The sequence below is a fragment of the Anastrepha ludens genome, chromosome 2 (assembly GCF_028408465.1).
Source record: "Anastrepha ludens isolate Willacy chromosome 2, idAnaLude1.1, whole genome shotgun sequence".
Classification (NCBI taxonomy): Eukaryota; Metazoa; Arthropoda; class Insecta; order Diptera; family Tephritidae; genus Anastrepha; species Anastrepha ludens.
Window position 1 is genome coordinate 26090924 of NC_071498.1, and position 23265 is coordinate 26114188.

The following is a 23265-nucleotide window of genomic DNA, read 5'->3' on the forward strand; positions in this document are numbered from 1 at the left end:
ACTCTATTTTGGGCTAAAAAAACGGCACTTAAATAATTATAACAATCGTTTAAATTAATCTATCGAAAATCCCCTACGCTCTTCTCTTAAGAAGGTTATTATACAGACGTAGCGAAAAACCTGATTAAAAATATTTAAAATTGTTTGAGTTATGCTGCGTGCCAATTTCAGAAAACGTGTTTTGAGAAAAACGCGTTTAAAGTTTGGAAATTTGGAGAAATCGTTAGGTAGCAGTCACTAACGCTTGGTTAAAAGCTTAAAATATTTATGAAATAAACTTCGGTAACGTATACAACTTTTTGTTCTGTATTTTAAAAGGTTCAAAGAATTTTTTAAGCTTATAAAAAAAAAATCAATTTTTTGAAATTTCTACAGTGGTGTTACCCCTTAAACAAATTTTCGATTTTTAGTCCAACACAAGGTAAAAAGCCCTTAACACGTTTTTCAACATTTTCTGAATTTTTCAGAATTTCATAGATCAAATAGAGTGCGATTTATCGATTTGGTAGATTTTGCTTTTACCGGTTTTTATAATATATTTAATGAATTAAAATATGTAAGCACGAAATAAATTCTTAAGTGAACTCTAAAAAGAATTTTGTTATGCCCTAACTCTCTTTTTAAACGAATTTTTTTGGTGTGTATCTAACATTTAAAAAAAAGTTAAGTGCATATCATTTACACTTATAAGCCTTACTTGTCCATTTTTCAGTGAGTTAAAAAATTTATCTCGCCAAAAACGTCGAATTAATTCGTGAAAATTTTTGTACGATGATTTATTACGATTTTCGATGTGGGTTATCGAGACAGGAGTGCAAATTGATCAATTTGCCTCGACTTCTGGAGTTCAAGCACCACACTTAACCACTGTGAAAAATTGGTACAATGAGTTCTAACGTGGCCGCGATCCTTGCAGGATGAATTTTGTGAAGGCAGGAAGCAATCGATTCTATTACACGAAGAGATTAACCTAACACTCGTTGTTCCCTCAAGAAGCACCTCAAAGCAAATGGTAGCCTGTTTTTTCGGAACATCTGGTCATTTCGTGCAAAGGTCCAAAAATCCTCCGCAGAATCTTTTTCTTAAACACTCCAAGGAGCGCCTTATCGAATGTTATTATCGTCCAAGCTTCTGCACCATACGTTAGGACGGGCTTGATGAGGACCTTATAGAGGCTTTACTTAAACTTTACTACTAGTTGCCTACTTAGTCCAAAGTAGCACTTGTTGGCAAGAGAGATTCTGCTTTGAATTTCAATGCTATGTTAACATCATCGGCAAATGCCAACAATTGTACGCTCTTATAGAAAATCGTGCCAGAGCGATTAAGTTCTGCGGCTCGCACGATCTTTTTCAACATCGGGTAAAAGAGATCACACGACAGCGAATCACTCGATCTTTCCTAATGCTGACGCCGCTACTGGTATTGAGCAACGTCATTTTGCGTAGCCGTATTAGTTTCGCGGGTATACCAAAATCAGACATCGCGACATACAGGTAACTCTTTTTCGTACTGTATGTCGCGATGTCTGATTTTGGCAGCTTTGAAGTGCTGATGAAAAGATGAAGAGTGTCGATGGGCCTTTTGGAAGACTTGGCGTATTGTGAATAGATATTTGGTCGATGGTAGACTTTCCAGGTCTAAAGCCACACTGATAAGGTCCAATTGGTTGGTTGACGGTGGGCTTCAGCCTTTCACACAATACGCTCGCTAGAACCTTATAGGCGATATTTAGAAGACTAATCCCGCGGTAACCAAGATTGGCATAGATTGCAGGATCACCCTTCTTATGGATTCGGCAGAGTACACTTAAATTTCAATTGGCGGGTTTGCTTTCATCTGACCAAGCCGGCAGTCCGATGGCTCACGCGGCTTTGTTTTTCTTTAGGCGCGTTATCGAGAAATTCGAAAAGGTCAATTCTTAGTTGTAGGTGTACACAACAAAAAATTTTGACTTTCGTGCTGATATTGATTGTTTCTGGTATTACATTGAAAGCAAAATCAACTATCTCATTTCGTGTTTTGAAGTTTGCACTTGAGCGGAAAAAATGAGCTTCATTCAGAAATTAATAGTGGAGTTAATTGAGAGCCTAAAAAACGAACGAAAAAACGAAAAAATATAAAAAAAATAAAAAAAATAAAAACCGTGAGATAGGATTAAATATGCGGAGGGAGTGGGCGAAATATTTTTCAAGTATTTGAAGTCCTCGTAGCTTTGTTCTGAGGCAGAAAATCTTAAAGTAGCGTAATAGCGTCTCGCAATAAGGGCACAGATACCTGTAAAATTTCGAAACAAACATTTTTTTTTCAAAAATGTTCATATAATCCTTTAGGATATGTCAAAAAAATTTTAGAACGTAAATTTAAGTAGTTCTTATATTATAGATCGTCAACCGTGACGACTCTATTCTTTGCGTTCCAGCGCTGGGAGAGGAATTTTCATGTATTCAAACTTTAGAAGCGTTTTTCTCAAAACTATATTTTCGAATTGGTGTACACGATAACTCGAAGAGTTATTGACGATCTCCCTGAAATTTTGCTCTCATCTTTTTTATGATATTACTTTCTATGTGAATTTACAATTCGAAGCAATTTTTTTTTTATTCCATTTTTGTTTAATTCATATAGAAATTATGACATTAATAAACAAAAAAAATTTCGGGTTTTTGTATTCAGGTTACTGACGCCAATGCTACAATGCTCGCCGATTGAGAAGCCCCGCGCGATCTTCCTGGAAGAATTGAGTGTAGATCCGCCACTTTAAGTGATTAAAATAAAAAAAAATTATATTTATTATTTTAATGTATAAATAAACTGTATGCCAATTTTGAAAAAAAAATATATTGACTTCTTCATTTTAAATAAATTTAATGAAAATCAGGAAAAATATGGCCGTTTACAGGTATTTGTCCTCTTAGTGCATTTTCTTACAATTGCAGGCGTTACGAATTCGAGAATGTAACGTCTGTGCCCTACTTTACTTTCGAATCGCATCCGTCTTTCGAGAAGCACTGATTTTCGAATCGAAAAGCAGAGTTTCGGCTACTAAATGTTTTTTTTATCAATTAGCGTATTTCTGCTACGTAAAAGCTGCTTAGAAGAACTTATATGTTGTAAAGCTACAGGACTCTTTATTTCTAAGCGCACACAAAAAATTAGAAAAGCAGCTGTAGCTACTAATTTACTCCCCACAAATTACTTCTTGGCCGCTTTGCCTGTGCCTGTACACAAATACATTCATAGATACTTGGAGATACATAATAGTTGTAATTTGTTCTTAATCCCAATTAGTGTTGCTCTCCTATTTGCTTACTAGTTTTCCACAATTCATGCCTTGCCCTCCTTAGCTCCTCATTCTCGTTTGCACTGGTTTTATCACCCCTCTGCTGGTTTCCTCAGTGTCTACTCTCCTATTGATTTCACACAAGCTCATACTTTTTGCTCTTGCCGCCCACTTAGAGTTGCCGTATGCTTCAACATATCCTCACAATCTTCTCCATTCGTCCTTTTTCTTGCTGTTTTATCTAACTATTTTGTATTTACACCAGTATTCACCTTCTTTATATGATTTTCTACTTTTCTCGCTCGCCGCTTTCTTTTCTCTTCCCCATGCCGCACGCTTCCCTTAACATTTGTAATTATGGGATCAAGTGGGCATGGCTAATCGATTTTAACCCCTGGCTGTGCTGAAACCGCCGCTCTTCACTGTCGGTTGTATGCCCTGTGAATGTGTTTATGAGTGTTTTACTGGTTTGTGGGAATTTAGCAGTGTTTGTTTCCTGCCTTGCCTATGCTGCGCTCGGGGTTGCTCAGACAAAGCGTGCGATTTACAGAAATTTAAATCCTCTTATCCCTTTTCGTGCTGGTGGTAAGGAACAAACGAATCAACCAGCCAACCAAACACGTAGCTCCTAAATCTATGTGGCTGGTCGCCAAGCTGACTGACTTTTTTCTTGCGGGTAATCGATGACGGTAATAAATGTAATTATTAATTATGTACGCTACTCTTCCTTACATTCACCCCCATTGGGGTGCGTCGTCCTGCTGTTGATCTCCTTGACCATATTGCACGCGTCATCTGCGCGCTGGCCAATTTTCTTTTATTTTTCTTTCGGTGGGTAATCGAGGGCAATGACGCAAGGAAAATGGAATCAAACACATGTGGGCCTACCCGTAAAATGTTTACACATATTTTTGCTTTCATATATAAACATATGTAGGTATGTATGTACGTATGTATGTTTGGGTGTTTGATGCGCAGCGGAAATTTAAAATATAGTGCAATGCTTGCAAACATATTTACTTTTTTTATTACGGTAATCAATATGCTCACTCCTTTTCAAATTATACTCGTTTTCGAAAGTTTTAAAATAATCCTTGAAATTTTCATTAATGTACGTGCAGGTCCTCCCCAATTTTCTACAAAATATACTCATACACTTCCCACTAATAATTAGCCTCATAGTATTCATATGCCTCTTTGAAATTTTCTCCACGTGTCCATAATTTGATTATTTTTTTTTTTTTTTGGAATTTTAAAAATTGCAGACTTAGGATCGAAATTTAATAGTTGAGAATTTAAATGTTTTCTATTAAATCCCACATCCAATAATTTAAATTTTTTTATTATTTATTTCCAGTTTAAAGCCGCCGCCCAAGGACGGCGTCACCAAAAGTAATCCATCGAAACGTCATCGCGAACGCCTCAACGCCGAATTGGATTTACTGGCGTCGTTGCTGCCATTCGAACAAAATATTCTCAGCAAATTGGATCGACTGAGCATTTTAAGGCTGTCTGTTAGTTATTTAAGAACAAAAAGTTACTTTCAAGGTATGTTTCTCATATTATTGAAATGTTTTTACTTCCACCGACTTTATAAGGCATGCGATCCAAAGGCAATTCATCTGAGTTCCTAGTTTGGAGATGAAGTTCCTAGTTTGAAAATGAATCGTTTACCAATGTAGTCTGCTAATGCGGAATGAGGCTGAGTTATTTTACTCAGATTGCAGACAATTTCTTCTCTCCAGTATATTTCTTCATTTTTCGGAGCCAACCGCTTTTAGCGTCGACTCAATTTTTGCATACTTCCAACAAGCCTGCAATTTTTTTGTTATTTAAAGCCAAAAGGAGCTCGAAGCAAAGTTAATCGCTTCCTCCTCAACTTCTTGTCTCGATTGAAATTTAAATTTGAAAATGTCGAGCCAATGAGCACCAAGAGATTTGTTGGCTCCTAAAACACTCAGGCTAAAAAGCCCATTATATTTAGAGCTTTGAAAAGAGGGTACATAGTCAAGCAGGAAAGGAGAAAAGTATCAGAGAAAGAGACAGGAACGAACAGAGACAGAGACAAAGGTTCTGTGAGAATTTTCCAGATTCTTTGGCAAATCTGTAAATATCCTCCAGTTTTAGAGAACGAGTATTACTCATTCTCACGACATCGGAACCCAATATTCGTAGTCTTGCTCTAGCAAAGGGAGGACACTTACAGAGAAAGTGTTCAGTGCTATCCGCCCCCTCCAAGCAAGACAGGCACATCGGGTCAATGATTACTTTTTGTGTTGACTACTTTTTGTATAATTTAGAAGGTGAGCGTGACGACCTTTAGACTTCGTTTTCGAAGCACATTCACATGAAGACGAGTCTCTTGCCTTAATTCTGTTGAGATATTCATTCTAGGAAATCCACCAGTGGTCTGCAAACCATGTTTGCCCAACGTCAGTAGAATATATTAAGCGATTTAATATTTAGATTCAACCTGATAGCAATGCCCTGAACTACCTTAACTACTGAGGGTTTGATGTAACGGAGAAGGTTAAGGCTGTCGAAGAATGGTGCACCTTATTCGTCTACCTTCCAAGCTCGGACATTTACAGAGACAGTGCTCAATAGTCCCGTTCTTTGAAAGGTTTGCACAGCTTCTGCAACGGAGATCAAATAGTAAACCTAACTTTTCTGCGTGTGTGTTGATCGTCAGGGGGCGTCGTTGACCGGGTAGGAGATCTCTGAGGCCAATTCAGTCGACACCTTGCTGCCACGCTCGTATGCAATTTCATTTCCCTTTATGTTCCAATGTATTAGCAGTACTCGGCAATTTTAAGGAAACAGATAAATTGGCTGACTTAGAGAAAACAACTGCTCTAACTCCCGATTCCATCTTGAAGCCATCAGTGAAGCCAGAGGTACCAGCTTTGGTACAGATCTTCCTCTCGTTCGAATCCCACCTACTTGCAAAGATTGGCCTGGCACGATCCTCAAACTTCAATTTGCGGGTAGAGGGATCTGTACGAAGTTCAGAGAAATACAGTGTTAGCTGTCTAATAATGCTGCCATGTCCCTTGAGAGATGGCCACCAGATATGGATCGTCATGCAGATAGGGCAGGTGTTTGCAATGCCACGTTGCATTCTCGCTGCGTAACTTACGACTCGGCTCATCATCTCGAGCGAGGATGGGCTAGGGTGCTCTAAGAACCCATTGTAATTCGGCCTTTGCAATCGCAAAAAACAATTCATTGCAACGGAGAATATGTGAGGGAACATTAAAATTAATTTTCTTGAGCGGATGCGGACAATCTATTGACCCCGCACAAATATCAAAGATAACACAGAACACATTGACAACAGAACACGCCTAGACTCGGAGGACATGAGATTTATTAATAAGCAACGACAGAAAGAGGACGGATAGGGATCAACGAATTTCAACGAGCGCAAAGCACAGCGCACAAAAGCTCTGTGAACAGACACTAAACTATTAATTTAGTTTGCATGAAAACTGCTTACCGCATATTCTGACCTGGACCTTTTGTGCCACTGGCCTGCTCTATCAAGACGTAGGCTCACCATTTTAGATAGGCAATCCGTTACATAATGAATTGGAAGGTCCTAGTTCTGTCAAAATCAAGGATCTTGTACAATTTTGGAAAAGTACACATTGGTTTTAGGGAGATATATAGTGGAGGGCGGGCTGTAGTGGAAAACCGCTTCAATCTAACCTAACCTAACCGGGACCAAACTAAGGACGAATTAGGGAGAGTTAGGGTTTGAGAGTTAGGAATCAGAAAACGAAGAACTATTTCACGAATAAAAGCTAACACTCCGAACGATTCAGAAAATATATAGTTTATGTGAGTGGTGAAGTTGAGCTTCGAGTCAAAATAAATACCCAGGTCATTTAATCCACTAATTGTCTTTAGCAAATGTCTTTGCAAATCAAATGACTGTCTTGCATTTGCTCGCTTTATCATATTTGTTGGTTGTCATTGTTATCACCCCTTGTTTTGTTGAGAATATTAATCAGCATGGAAGCTCCCCAAGAAAGTTCCCTTTGACTCATTTGAGTGATCTTTATCGCTAAGAGGTGTGAGGGTTTCCAAATTCAATTCAAAGTAGTACCACTCCCACAAACTTTAACCTTCACCCAATAAAAGCATGACACTTACTGAGGTTTATAATAGACCTCTTCGATTAGCCCAGCGCTAGCAAGTGGTAAAAATTACAATTAGTAATAGTAAGACCGTGTTAATACAGGGAAAAATTTGTGGCTTCAACTCGCTACTTGTGATGCTCGTGCTCTGTCAACACCCTTTGTGCTCTTGTTCTCTTCGTTGTTGTTGTTGAGTGTAACAAAAAACTCACAAATGCAAGGTGTGTGAACACGGCGGTCTACATCAAAATAGAATTCGGAAAGTTGAAGCAACAAAAGTCTATATGTATGAACGCGGACTAATGAAAATCTCTTGAAATGGAGTTGACAGCATTGAAAATAGTGAGTTTCATAAGGTACAACCATACTCGTCTAGCTTTCATAAGCAAATTTTTCATCAAGTGAGCAGCGCCCAGAGATAGGGAGTAGAGAAGTGGCGAATCAAAGACGCCTATTATCATAATTTTTTTTTTTTTTTGCCGGAATCCAAAGAAATCTGAGTAGATCTTGTGGTGCCAAGGAGCCAAGGTGGTCGCTTCTTAATATAGGGTGGGCCATGTAAAATTTGAATCGGCTATAAAAAAAAAACTAATCAATATTTTTTCAAACTCTTTTTTTTATTTTGAAGATTGAACATTGTCATTTATGAATAAAAAATAATATCGTTCAAATGACTGCCACGACTGGCTTTACAGTAGGCCATTCGATCAACCCAATTTTTAAGCACATTTTCGGTTGTTTGGTCTCCAATTTCATGAATGGCAACTTCGATTTCGTGGTTTAAAGCATCAATCGTCTCTGGATGGTTCGCATAGCATTTGTCCTTAACGGCTCCCCACAAAATATAGTCCAACGGGCTTAAATCACAACTCCGAGGCGGCCAATTGATATCGGAATTTCGGCTGATTATTCGGTTTTCAAAAACGGTAGCCAAAAGTTCGAGTGTAACTTTGGCAGTGTGACAAGTTGCACCGTCCTGTTGAAACCAAATGTCGTCCATGTCATCCTCTTCAATTTTTGGAAACAACTCGTTGAGCATGTCACGGTAACGCTCGCCATTTACTGTAACCGCGGCTACTCGCTCATTTTCGAAAAAAAAAATGTCCCGATGATGCCGCCAGACCAAAAACCGCACCAAACAGTTACTCGTTGTGGATGCATTTGCTTCTCTATAGTAACGTGTGGATTTTCTGAGCCTCAAATCCGACAATTTTGCTTATTGACGTAACCACCGATGTGGAAATGAGCTTCATCAGAAAAGAAGAAGAAGACTCACCACTTTGGAAATAGGTTTTCAATATTTCCCAATTTTGTTCAAGCGTATAGCGTCCCATTTCGTAAATGTCAAACCTTTAAGTAAATTATGAACACATTTGACATGTCATTTGTGTTACCATTCTCAAAAAAATAGGTGGTTAAAAAAGCAAACGCTATATGGCCCACCCTGTACATCAGTGCCAAATACCTCAAACCTGATTCGAGCGAAGCCTGGGCAGACGCACAGAAAATGGTCCGCCGTCTCATCTTCCTCTCCACATGCTGGGCAGAATGCACTGTCTGAGATGCCCACCTTTTCCCATGTGCTTCGCCCATAGAAAGTGGCCCGCCATCAGTCCAACCAGCCGGATACAATCCCCTCTGGTAAGTGACAGGAGGAACTGCGACGGTCGGTCGGGCATGATAGGTAACATCAGTTTTGTCCATTTGCAGCCTCGTTTGCTAATCGTGGCTTTGATGGCTGCAGAAGGGATTACAAAACCTATGCTTACAAAACCTTACTTAAAAGCAAATACTAGAACAAAGAGTGAATAGTAGGACGCGATTCTCGAATTTTCTTGGCATAGCAAAATCGTGGTCGAGAAGTCTGTAGATACTGAGCAAGAGAGGAAAAATTGTAGTAGTTTGATTTGACCGTTTTAACGTTAAATGGATTGTAAAATCATAAAGTTTTGTGACGAACATTGAAGCCAATCTGTTCAAGAACTTCGGGAAAATCGGTTCTGCTGAAAAATAGCATCAAAAACAAATATAAGACTGAATGCCACATCTATTGGCAAGGCACACCAGATTTATTAGGCACACCGAGCACTGTTGGCTGGTTGTGGATCGGAGAAAAGAAGAAGTTGTAGAGCGAGTCGAATACAATTTCGTTGTAGCCCTTCAATATTAAAGCGAAACGGCATAATCGGCCGTATTAGCGTTATGTTCGCTCATATAATATTTGCTTCAAGAACTGTGGCCTTCTTATGAGGGGCCTCTCCAAAAAATCTATTGTAGCTGCTTTCAGTTTAACAGGTTTTTTTTGTAATAAAAAGTTTGTAAGTTTGTAATACTGCCACATACAGACATATGCAAGTATACAAGGGTGTGCTATATCTTGACAAAGGTTTTCCAAAGCACTTTCCTTAATTTAATGCAACAAATTCAAAACAAATATAACGACAAAAACCTGCAGATTAGCCCAACTATAGCCAAACACTTTTACCGCGGGCCAGATGGTCACAGAGGTCATTCACTTACACGTTCTGGACCATTAACTCTTTCCCAGGGTGAACTGCGACAATGAACAAATGACCAAAACACAAATCAAACAAACAAACAAAACGACAAACAATGAGTGAGGCAAGGAAAAGGGTAGCTAGCGGAAGGGAAAGTGAAGAAAGGGACATATTCGAGCATACACAAGCCGTAGGAACACTGCACGCCCGAGCGACACGCGCCTTGAAGCAAACAAACAACAGATAGCAAGGAGGTCAGAGCGAACAAGAAAAAGAAAAACAGGACGCACGGACGCGTGGCGAGTACATTAAAATCGTATCAAAATAGTAAATATTTATGTTGTTGTCGGTCTATCTACCGGTCAAACTGAAAAATGCAGAAATGTCAGAAAAAAAACTAAAACTTTCCCCACATCCACAATACAGGTTAGGGTTAGAAGCGTAGCCACCGTTGGTGCAAATTCCAAAAGATCCACAGGGATAGAAAATATTGTACAAAAGATTCCGGTTGTAAGTAAACAAAACTTGAAGTAAATTAAGGAAACATTAAGCGGTTAAGACCAAAATGCGTGGAGGTGAAGAGGCGAAGACTTGAAGGATGTCAAATGTTTGAGGAACATTCATTTCTTTCCAAAGTTTTGCCTGTAATTTTTATTGACTTTGAAAATTAAGGGGCACGCATGCGCCACGTGCCATAGATTTGCCAAAGACAGCGAACGCAACGAACGCAAGCGAAGTAGCGCGACAGGATGTGCGGCGACAATTACAAAGAGGACAAACGCGCTGCTGTTGCTGCTACTGAAACGCATTTGTTGTTTTTGTAACATTCTATTTAGCAAGCCGTTATTGTTTTATATGCTTCGCAAACGATGAACGCCCTTGCACGATTGACCGCTAATTGTCAAAATATTTACCCGACAACTGTGGCAGATCTAAATGGCAAATGGTGGTAGCGCATAACAGCACGAACTCTATTTGAGTAATCAATATTTTTGGTACGACATTTTTTTCCCCGTTATTTGAATTTGCAAAGTCGCCATTCGACACGTGATCGAGTAATTTATTAAAGCGGCGACATTATACACTCAGGTTGCCAGCACTTCATTTACTTAGGTGCCATTCAATTCACTCGCCTACGCACACGCCACTCTTCACCTCACTCATGCCAAACCAACCATTGACTATCTGCTGCTGCTACTCACATCATTGTAATCTTCTAACGCCCCCACCCCACCATCCACGTTGAACTATTGAGCCATTAAGTTGTCAATAAGGATTTGTTTCTTGCTCTGCCTGTGTGCCTGTGCGCCGATGTGTAGGTGTGTATGTGTGTTTACTCTGAAAGAGTTGAGCAAAATGCTGAAATGAATACCAGTAAAGCTGATTTGACTGGCTAAAGCTGTCCATTGGCCATTTGTGGTCGCTTGGTTTAACTCTTTTAGTTTGTCATTGCTCCTCTTATTTGATTATTTATTTGCTCTAATGTCATTAATCTTAATAACAATGCAATTAATTGAATTACTGTTAGTTGACAGTTGATTGAAGGTGCGTGTGAGGGCATAGAATCGCATATCTGAGGAAGGATGTAGAGTTGCAATAAAACTTGAGGAGCCATAAAAGTAAAAAATACGTTGTTTTCAATTAATTAATTTTTTATGTCTTATTTTGGTGTTTCTCAAGACATTAAAAATAATTACTTACACAATTAGGCAAAGTACCCTTTTCCTATATATTCTTGCGAGTATCTGTTTTTCATAAAATATTAATAGATATTACCTTTGTGTTACGGGCATAATGAATATAAATTATAGATTTTGGTTCTTCGAAGCCTCATCGTGAATGTTAGCTATTTTTTTCCAGCAGAATCAACAGTGAAATAAAGAAAAGAAAATATGGGTGGATAGGGCATACTCTGTGAAAGTCTTATGAGGAAATACCGCATGCCGCCTTGACTTGGAACCCGCAAGGAACGAGAAGAAGTGGCAGACCATTGATGACTTGACGAAGAACTATCCACAACGAAACTGGAAAATCGTTTAAGGAACTGAGATTTATGTCTAGAAATAGAAATGTTTGGAAAACTTTTGTTGAATCCTTAAGCTCCTAAAGGAGTATGGAATAATAATAATAATAGCTGCGATAAGCCTACTGGCCTTAGTGGCCCAAACTCAATTTTTCCTCCATTTATTTATACACCTGTTTGTCGGCTGAAGTCCACCACCAACCAACTGATTGGACCTGGAAAATCCACAATCGACTAGATACGAATATTCACAAAACGCCAAGTCCTGGAAAAGGCCTATGAAAGGAGAATCAACACACACCACTTTTTGTCGATTTAAAAGCTGCATTCGAAACGATTTGCCTATACACCGCGATGTCTGAATTTGGTTGGTATCCCCGCAAAATTAATACGGCAATGCAAAATGCTCAATAGCAGCATCGCCATCAGAATTGGGAAGAACCGAACCGTTTGATGCCAAACCAGGTTTCAGATGGGGTGATTCGCTGTCGTGTGACTTCTTTAACCTGAAGCTGGAAAAGTTCTGCGAGCCGTAGAACTCATTCGCTCAGGTACATTTTTCTATAAAAGCGTACAATTGTTAGCGTATGCCGATGATGTTAACATTATTGGCGCGGTTAGTTCTGCCTTTTCCAAACAGGGTAAAAAAGCAAAGCGAATGGATTTGGTGATGAACGAGGATAAAACGAAGTACCTCCTGTCATTAAACAATCAGTAGGCGAACTCGCGTATCGGCACCCACGTCACTGTTGACAGTTATGATTCCGAGGATGTAAAAGGATTCATTTATCTAGGAACCAGCATTAACACCAATAATAAACACCAAAACTAAGTACACAATTGAGTAGCAAAGTCCTCTCTCGACGAATAAATTGAACACTCTAAAGGGCTCTAATCATGCCCGTCATAACGTATGGCGCAGAAGTTTGGACGATGACAATATTCGATGAGGCGTCACTTGGAGTGTTCGAGAGAAAGATTTTGCGTAAGAGTTTTGGACCTTTGCACATTGGTGGCGTCGAGTATTGCAGGCAATGGAACGATGAGCTGTATGAGCGTTACGTCGACATAGACATAGCACAACGAATTAAGATCCAGCGGCTTCGTTGGCTTGGCCATAACGTACAAATGGATACAAACACTCCGGATCTAAAAGTATTCGCGATGGCACCAACTGGTGGTAGTAGAGGAAGAGGAAGTCTTCCTATACGTTGGAAATATCAGGTGGAGAAGAGCTTGGCTTCACTTGGCGTATCCAACTAACGCCGGTTAGCCCGAGAAAGAAACGACAGGCGCGCGTTTTGCGAACGTAGCATTTGATGAATTGGTTTCGTTAGGAGGTGGTACAAAACATATAGTGGTGGTCCTAGAACGTTTCCTTGCGTAACTCCAGCAGTTATTTGATGAATATCTGATGATCAATAATGAAACTAAAACGCTCGAAAAATTACAAATTAGAGCCCTTTGTTTACCAGATCTGCTTTGTTTCTGCCATTTCTTTGATCACTATCTCTGGGGTCGGAACTGGGCTATGTGGACTTGAGAAAAAATTTTCATTTGAAAGCAAAAACAAATTTATCGAGCAGGACTCGCCCCTAACGTGTATGGTTATACCTCCATTTTATAACAGTTTCCTAAGTCCACGTTCTCACAAGGAGACTTTTGTTGCTTCAACATTGCGAATTCTCGTTCGGTGTTGCCCGTCGTGCTCTCACCGCTTGCAATTGTTAGTTTTTAGTACTGTACCTGTATGAATGCAGTCTTAGTAATACTCATTAAGTGCTTCCAAACAAATGTAATTATTTTATGTAGTTGCTTGTCTCCCATCGGACGCGTTCGCAGGTGGCGAATCGGAGAATGCTCGGCAGATATGCAGGCTAAGTGGGAAATAAAATACCACTCGCGGACTGAAACGAGCAAAATACCTGTTTGGAGGTGCTGATAGTTTTCTCTCAGTAAGCAAACCATCGAATCCGAAAGCGTTTATCTTTAATCGTGCGGCTTCTCGGTCAGCGTCTGTTTTCCAGGTTAGAAGCGGCTGAACCACTCTGCACTTAAGTACCCGAAACGGGGAGTTGACGACCTTATAATACATTAAAGGATGCCGGAATCTGAGTCCAGTACCATTCTGGCAATACGTCTCTGAAAACTTTTTGAATTGATGATGTGAGGTGGTAGCTGTAGTGACTGTCCCATTAGTATGGGGAATGCTACCCCACTGAAACTGCGGTTCAGATATTGTCTTGAAGTGCAATACGTTCTCAGTTCATCGCCATTCATTTGGTGGTTCAATTAAGGGTGAGCTTGCTCCCTGTTAACGCTGACCCAGCTCTGAACACGTGCACCCATAAAGTATTGTGTCAACCCCCGCGTCGGCCTCCCTGCATACTGCAATGCTAACCATGGGGTCATAGAGGCGACTGTACGTACGAACTGGGATAGCGGCTTTAATAGGGGACCCAACAACATAAACACTCAACAACTACAATAAAAATTAATGATGAACTCTATGAAGGCAACAACTGAGCATCTCTGCAAGGACATGCAGACCGTCTCCATTTCGAAGAAATACAAAACCTTTGCCTATGTCCACAAAAAAAAAAAATTAATATTTGGCAGCTCTTTTCCAGCGCAACCAGCAAATGTTTATTTGTACCAGTTGCTTCATCTGTTCGCTCTTGCTTTGGTAGCGCTCGGCGAATCGAAGAGGCCTATAATCTTCTAAAAAAAGTAAACACAATACTTGCTAAGATAAATTTGTATTTGTTGCATAGGCAAAGTTTATAAACTCATTGCCACCAACTTATGTATGTATGTATGCACTTTCAATGATAACAAAGACATTTCCGCACATGAACTTACCTTTCACTAATAATTTTCTAAAACACTAATGACACTTCTTTCTTAAAATGGTGAGTGTCTCAGCTCTAGCTTTTTGATTACAAATGACATACTTTTGCTATGCCGAGAGCCTCTGCTGCTGGCGCTGCGCTTAGTTTATTTAATAATTTATTATTTTGAAGCTTTGTTGAACAAAAAAAAAATTAAAATTAAAAAATAAAAAATTATATGCGTATGTCTGCTACTTCCCAGCCACTCATTATTCACTTAGTGCGAGCTCTTAATAATAATGTAATTATAATTGAGGAAAAAGGCAAAGTGTTTGATATTTTTTCGGAACACTTTTTTGTGTGTAATTTCTTCAATTTTTTTCAAGTAATTTCAAAAAGACATAATTTTTGATTTTTTTCGAAACACGTTTTTTGTGTAATTTCATCAACCTTTTTCAACCCATTTCAAATAATTTCATAGTTTTGTGTGAACAATTTCTTAATACGAGCCTGAGTTGCTGGATGAAAGAGAAAAGCTTCGACAGCTCATATGTAGATGTGCGATATCCCGGTGATATCCACTTTTACTATTGGCCTCTTCCTCTAATTTAAATAGAGGCATTCAACTATTTGTTTTGTTTTTTTTTTGTTTCTATGAATAACAAAAATCAGTAGGCACCGAGTACACAGCCTATTGGAAACATGAAATATAAAATATTTTCTAAAAGCGGCAATCCCTTCCTTTCGATAGCAATAAAAAACCTTCAACTGTGTTTTTGCTATTAAAAACTGCCCGCTGTTCAGAGTAGATTAAAAGCTGTTGGGTGCTGCATTCGTAAGAAAACTTCGAAGCAGGCGAAGCAAATTTTATGTACAGAGTGGTTCATATAGTGATTATTTTTTAAAATTATAAAAATAAACAAAAATATACTACAAAGCAGATGAACTGGCGAGATTGGGTACCACATTACCGATTCAAACGGATAAAGTGAACATACAGACCTCCAGCAACTTGTAAGCTACTAATACATTTTTTTTTCTTTTTTTGACGGGACAGACTAGCAAGTACAGCACTCAAACACAAATTAAGTCCTTTGTACTGCACTCGAGTTCCCTTTTTTATTTTCTTTAAATCTACCCGACCTGCGAGGAAATCTGAGTGGACTTGGTGCCAAGGAGCAAAGGTGGTCGCTTCTTAACACATCAGTGCTAAAGACCTCAAGCCTGATTCGAGCGAAGGATGGGCAGACGCACAGAAAGTGGTTCGCCGTCGCATCCTCCTCTCCACATGCTGGGCAGAGTAAACTGTCTGAGATGCCCACCTTTTCCATGTGCTTTGCCCATAGAAAGTGGCCCGCCATCAGTCCAACCAGCCGGCTACAGTCCCCTCTGCTAAGTGACAGGAGGAACTGCGACAGTCGATCGGACATGACAGGTAACATCAGTTTTGTTCATCTGCAGCCTCTCTCAGCCTGCCAAGCTCGCTTGTGGGCTAGAGTAACCCGTTTGCTAACCGTGGCTTTGATGGCTGCAGAAGGGAGTGGCAGAACGGGCTCCGGGCCAAGGAAGTTAGCCTCAGAGCCAATTTGGGTAGAGAGTCAGAGATCTCGTTACCCGCGATACCCACGTGTCCCGGAATCCATGTTAGTATCAGGCTATTATGTCTACCGACATAGCTCAGCCTGGATTCACAGGACTCGACTACCCTAGAAGTGGTTGGGGGGCCGTCTAAGGCCATGAGCGCAGCTTTGCTGTCGCTGCAGAAGCATATATAGATCTGCCTCTCCATCTGTTTTCCACGTCAAAGTTCATCGCTTCTTGAACAGCATACACCTCCGCTTGAAACACAGTCACTAATAGTCCAATAGTCACAACATCAAATCTGCCAACGTGCTCTGGACTCAATACCTGACCTGTGCAACAAGTGGGATAACATGGCCAGAATGGAAAATGGGTCGCACAAACCGACTGTTGCAACTTAATAGGAAGGACGTGAGAAATCTTTTTAGGGTTCTAGCAGGGCATTAATGCCATAGGCAGGAATACCAGCGGACTGGGCGCACCCTATCACTGTATCGACATTGAAGAAATTGAAGAAGAAGAGACTGTAGAAAAATTTCGATGTGGGTGCATGGCTCTGCGTAGAAGAAGGTTTAATAATTTAGGACAAAGCCTTTTTAATAAATTGGCAGTAGTAGCAAATTTAAAACTAACAAAGATTGTTAGACACATTAAAACCACAGTGAAGCATCTTTCAGGCAGCATACGGATTCCTCTGACGAAAAGTTCGAGCTCTTTTGACTTGACCCATGCATTGAGCTAGTTTGCGATGATCTCGTAAGAAGAGAACCTCTCTCAAATAAGGGCTGACTGCATTGATCGGAACAGATGGTAATCCGAAGGTGCAATGTCTAGGGTATATGGGGGGTGGGGTAAGATTTCCCAATTTAGTCCCTCTATGGTAAATATTTATGGACCGATTTAGCAACGTGTGGTCTGGCGTTGTCATGTCTACCGTCTCATTCTGGCTGCTTTTCTTTGAGAGCTCGATTCAAATGCATTAACTGCAGTCGGTAACGGTCGACAGTGATAGTTTCAGATGGTTTAAGGAGTTCATAATAGATGACACCCTTCTGATCCCGCCAGATGTACAACATAGCCTTTGAAGCATGATTTTTTTTTCGCTGTCGATGGACCTGGTTCACCTGGCAGGCTCCAACATTTTCGACCCTTAGGGTTATCATAATAGATCCATTTTTCATCGCCAGTGACGATGTGATCCAGAAAACCTTTTCTTTTCTGCCGCTCAAGAAGCATCTCACACGTCACCAAACGTCTCTCCATATACCTCTCCTTCAATTGATGTGGCACCCGCGATGAGACTGGTCCAGAAAGCAGGTAATCTGAATCACGAGCAAACGTTTATCGACGGTTGATCAGTCAACATCCAACTCTTTAGACATATCATCAAGGGCTCGACATGTGTCTTCATCCAATAATTGTTGTATTGCAGTATATTCGAATTTTTTCGGTGCCCCTTCGCAATCTTTATCACTCACGTTGAAATTGCCACTTTGGAAGCGTCGAAACCACTCTTTACTAGTTGCATTTGATGGAGCGTATATTAATTACAGTAAATATTCATCAATAAGACACGTTTCAGCTACACTTTTCTTTACAAGGTAATAATGAAGCTTGACTTCCAGCAAATGCTGTTTTTTCGGGACGAACGTAGACATTTTTGACGTCAAATAAAAAGGATCTTTAAGCTTCAAACGAATGTCAACTACTGTGATCGAGACCTCACATATACAGCTTCAAATCACCAGTATATTGCTAGAGCGAACACAAAAATAGTATCAGCAGCGACACCTCTTTTGCGAGGACGGAAGCTTATTCCCATACCCAGTAATTTATAAGACTGCCAAGTTTAAGAATATTGAAGAAAATTTTATCGACAAAATTTGCTTAATTTCTCAATTATTTCGTTTACTCAATTACTTTAACAGTGGAAAGCATTTAATTTGCTTCTTCGTCCCGAAGAATAGAATATTCCCCATAGCTCTAAATTTCCCTATTTTGTTATTGATATCATTCTTAGTTTGCTGTTGCTTAGATTCACTAAACAATTTAAAAGGAAAAGTTGTCGGCGAAGCATTGAAGCATTAATTCACTGAGTTAGCGAAGCAGCGAGGCGAAAGTCATTGCCCTCGGTAAGTTTCAGTGCAGCAATAATAAATATATATGTACATATATATATAGTACACCATGGACATGCATGCATACAGGAACATATATTTTATATATACATACAAACTTCGTCCTCTCTGTCGTCTAATGTTAAACAGCCACTGTCACTGGCAGTCCATTTTCGCAGAGGTATCGTAACCCATTAATGTTGCACACATCTCAATAAATGCATATACAAATACATGCGAGTGTATATTTGTTTATATGTATGTGTACATATGTACGAGTAGGTGAGCACATTAGGGCGGGTTACATTTGTTCGCTACTTTGCTTCGGCGACTGAAGTATTCTACTGGCAATGCTGAGCAAAAAAGTCAAGTACAGCACAGCTCTAAAATGGATTTTGAGTTCCTTATTTTTAATTTTAAATTAACCTTCAATCAATTTTGCTTTGCTTTATTTTGCCAAATTTTTTTTTTTTTAAGAAAATGCATACATGGAGCTTTTGTTTGCGAAAAAGTCACGATTGAGAGAATAGTGAGGTGGTGCTGATCGTGGTAACGTTACTTTGCTCTCAGCCAATTCGACAATTTCAGCTGATTTTCGTGAGATTACCATAGTGCAATTGGTGATCAGTGCGACCAGATTACCATTTTCGAAACATGATTTAACATTTTTTTGTTCTCTAGCCTCGGAGTTTTAGGTTTATTTTCTGACTTTTTTAAGCCGCTTCTATTTAAAATGAAATGTTTTTAATTATGTAAAATATAATTCTTTTTAATTAGTTTAATAATTCACTCACTTGTATTTAGCTTTACTTTTTTATCATTTGATCACATTGCCGCCGATTTCGATTATTATTGCTACCTACTTTTGGATATAAAAATGCACTAAAATGCCCATTTAAAGAAAAGAAATTGAATTACTTAAAGACCTTTGTATACGTAAAAAATTGTCTCTACTGTGTGCGTTTTCTACAATAAATATATTATGGTTATGTACCTTAGACCGTATTGAAAAAACAGAGTTTTAAAAATCCGTCCTTGTATTTAATGTTAAGAGAACTTCTTAAAAAAAAACCGAGATACTCCTTTTTCTACAAGATCGTTATGAAATTATAGCATAGAGTATTACCATAGCAGTATTACCTGATATTTATTTTTGGTTTTTTTTTTTTACAATTTTTTTTCTATGAATACGCCTCTAAGCCTTTATTCGAAGCCTAAATTCGAAGGATTTTAAAAATTTATAAAAAGATTTCATATGGCGAGTGTGCTTTTTCAAAAACACGGGTCTACGAGTGGTACAAGGCTTTTGCAGAGGACCGAGATGTCGTGGAAGATTTTCCCGGATCTGGTCGCCCCTCAACGTCTTCAACGGATGAAAACGACGACAAAGTCAGGAAAATAGTGCTGGAAAACCATCATTTAAGTTTAAGGGAGGTAGCTCGCGACCTTAGCGTCTCTCACGAATCAATTCGCTACATTTTACACTGGTCGACTCGTTCAAGAGAGTTAAATTTCTTTCAAAAACTTCGTCGGACGGGGGCTGAAGACATGTTTGAGCAAGTGAATTCGGACCCAACTTCAAAAGGCGGCTGAATGGCGCTGTCCACATGAGTCGAAACCGAAAAAACCACGTCAAAGTCGGTCAAAAGTGAAAGTCAAGCTACTCGTTTTGAAAATGTTGCAGAAAGCCTTTGGCGAGTGTGCCATTTTTCAAAAACACGGGTCTACGAGTGGTATAAGGTTTTTGCAGAGGGCCGGGAAGTCGTGGAAGCTTTGCTCAAGCTTCGGACTCAACATTTATCCAGCACATCATAAGAGGAGATGGGTCGTGTGTATATGAGTTTGACATGCAAACCAGTCCACAGGCGGCTGAATGGTCATAGACGGTCAAAAGTGAAAGTCATGCTACTCGTTTTCTTTAATTATCATCATTTGTGCACTCGGAATTCGTTCCAAATGGTTCTACGGTAAATAAAGAATATTATTTAAAAGTTATGCGATGTTTGAGAGAGAATGTGCGTAGGAAACGGCTCAATTTGTGGAAAGAAAACTCATGGAACTTGCACCATGATAACGCACCGTCTCACAAGGCTCATATTGTGAACACTTTTTAGACCAAAAAACTCGACAAATATCATCGAACAACCACGTTATTCACCGGATTTAGCCCCTGTGACTATTTCCTTTTCTTAACTTAAATTGCCAGACGCCGCTTTGAGTCATTAGAGGCCATTAAGGAGAATTCGCTGAAGGAGCTGCAGAGCTGAAGAGATCTTCCTTCAAACGCGTTTAAAAGGTGCTTTGATGACTGAACTAATCATTGGCTGAGTGGAGCCTATTTTGAAGTGTCAAAATAAATTTTGATGATTAAACAATTATTTTGAGCTTTATTGAACCATTCTCCGTACTTTTTTGACAGAAAAAAAATGTTAAGAAGAATTGAGTGAGAAGGATCCCATATTCGTGCATAACCTCAAAAGGAGAAAAAACTAGATTTACACTTTTAAAACATCAAATTTTATAAGAATAAAAAAAATGTCAATAGTGCTGAAATCTTCTTAGCATGAGTTTTAAATGCCACGGTGGCCTTTTTAGCCTTTTTTTCATCATAATTTTTTTCTTATAACTTATATTTATTTAACGTATAGTTTTGGTAGCTTTCAAAGTAAAAAAAAGAAACAAACACCAAACTTAAAAATTTTCGCATTTTAGGTGTAAAAAACCACTAAATTTATTATTTGTTGGGAAGAGCTGCACTACTACATATACTAGTGTGACGTCGTGCACTCTCTGCTAATCGCAATCTTGTTTTTATTGTTCAAGCGAAAAACTATTTTTTGTTGTTTATTTTGCTCAAAACTCTTCGCTAGAGAGCATAGCATTCGTTTTTCACATTAATCCAAATGGTTTAAAACTGGTTTATGGTCAATCCTTAGCTTCTGGGCCGTGCTAGGGCTACTAACATCCCGGTCAACTTCGATTATTTTTGTGATTTTATCGTCATTTTCCACATTTTTGATATTACCGACATTTTCTTTAACATTAAAATGCCTGAACGGAATCGACGAAACAAAACTTGCAATTTTAATTTTAGTTGTTACCATAAACACCATTCACAGTTTCAGCGGCCTGGCTTGCATTTTCGTGTTTATCAAAGAAAAACTATAAAACGTACCGAATTTTCTCTTTGTTGACTTTGATTACTGTTTTTTTTTGTTTTTTATTTAAGTAGAGAAAACTGGTTTTCTTCCTTTAAAAGTCGTCAAATTGAGCAAACTTTGCAATTGTACGCTCTCTAACGGGGAATTTTGGGAAAAATAAACTCAAACATTTAATTTCTTGTACGCAAAAACTTCATACATACATATTTTTTCTTCCAAAAAAATGTAACAAAACATTGTTTACTGGGGACTAATAACTAAAATTAAAATTAGGCGGCTCGGAACTTTACTTAGAGCTTTAATTACCTGCCTTTTTTGTCCAGCAGCGCCAGTGGAATATTTCACTCAGCAAAACTTAGTCGAATATATTTTTGAAAAACCAATCGAACTTTTCAGTCAGTCAGCGAATGGTATTCATACTACCCATTGCGCAGGGCGACACAATTTGATTGACCTGCACTTTCTCGAAGGTTTTCCGTGGGCTGAATACAAATCGTACTTCAAAATATCTTCACCATTTCAGGTTTTCAGGATATTTCAGATTTGGTTATATGTCTTTGGAGTTATGGAACAATACAAGAAGTTTTCTAAAGAACGTGACATTGTTCAATGCTGTAATTCCTCTCTAAACTTAACTCAGTTTGAGGCATAAATAAATTTTTATTCACCTCTAAAATATCGTTCGTCGAATTGACACGTCAAATGGCTTCTAAAAGGCGTAGTCTAGTGCTTGGTTCAAAATTTATGTCGGCCCACGTTAACAGCGCGATTAAGAAATTTCTGCGGGATTGCAGTGAAAATACGTAACGGAAAGTTGGAGTTGCCCTTAGCAAATTCAAAAAATTACTGAGCTAAATTTATAAAATTAAAAAAAAAATTAAATAAAAAATGTATAAAGTTTACAATGTTAAAATTTCAACTGCCCCCAAAATTGAATTTCCGCAATTATGTGAGTCCCGTTTATCGAGCAGACACTGTACGAACTTTTCAGTCAGTCAGTCAGTGAGTAAATTATTTAACCTGGCGACCTACCCACCGGCTAATCAAGCAGCTGGCTAACGAAACGAATTATCAGCTCTACTTGTAAATGCAGGACTGCCATCGAAACTAAAACAGAAGCATGCACACACACACACACACACAAATATATGTATGCCCGTATATATGTGTGTATGAAAATTTCTATGTGCCCAACATTTGCGCACCGGGTTACCTTTTAATTCATATTGTACCAAACAGCTGTGCATGTGTGTGGGTGCGTGTGTTTGTGAAACCTAAACACAATAAAAACAACGGCGATAGCAACAACATTTTCCAACACTTACAACAGCGGCAATGTCCAGTCAATAAGGTCCTCTTGAGAAAACATATGTTTTGGACTTCCCTCCCCTGTCCTATGCAAGACTTTTATATAAAATTTTACACATTATACGTATATGTGTATGTATGTCTGTGTACATTTAGTTAGTTTCTCAATTTGGCTCTATTCGTGGGTATTTTATTTTCCCATTTATTTTTTGTTATATTTGTTACTGCTTTTTGGTTTTTCGTTGATTTACTACGCTGCTGTCACAAAGGTACGAATTCTCGTTCGTTTGACTTTTTCTCGAAATTTGTTACGATTTTAGT

General features: G+C 38.9%; 1 protein-coding gene across 2 annotated transcripts in view; it reads left to right on the top strand.

The window, feature by feature from the left end:
- LOC128866052 (uncharacterized) overlaps positions 1–23265 on the top strand; it is a 222356-nt gene that overhangs the window by 107039 nt on the left and 92052 nt on the right. For both annotated transcript variants that reach the window (XM_054106534.1, XM_054106543.1), the window contains one exon: positions 4641–4831. In XM_054106534.1, coding sequence (XP_053962509.1) covers positions 4641–4831 — 191 coding nt within the window. The remainder of the gene's footprint in view (positions 1–4640; positions 4832–23265) is intronic.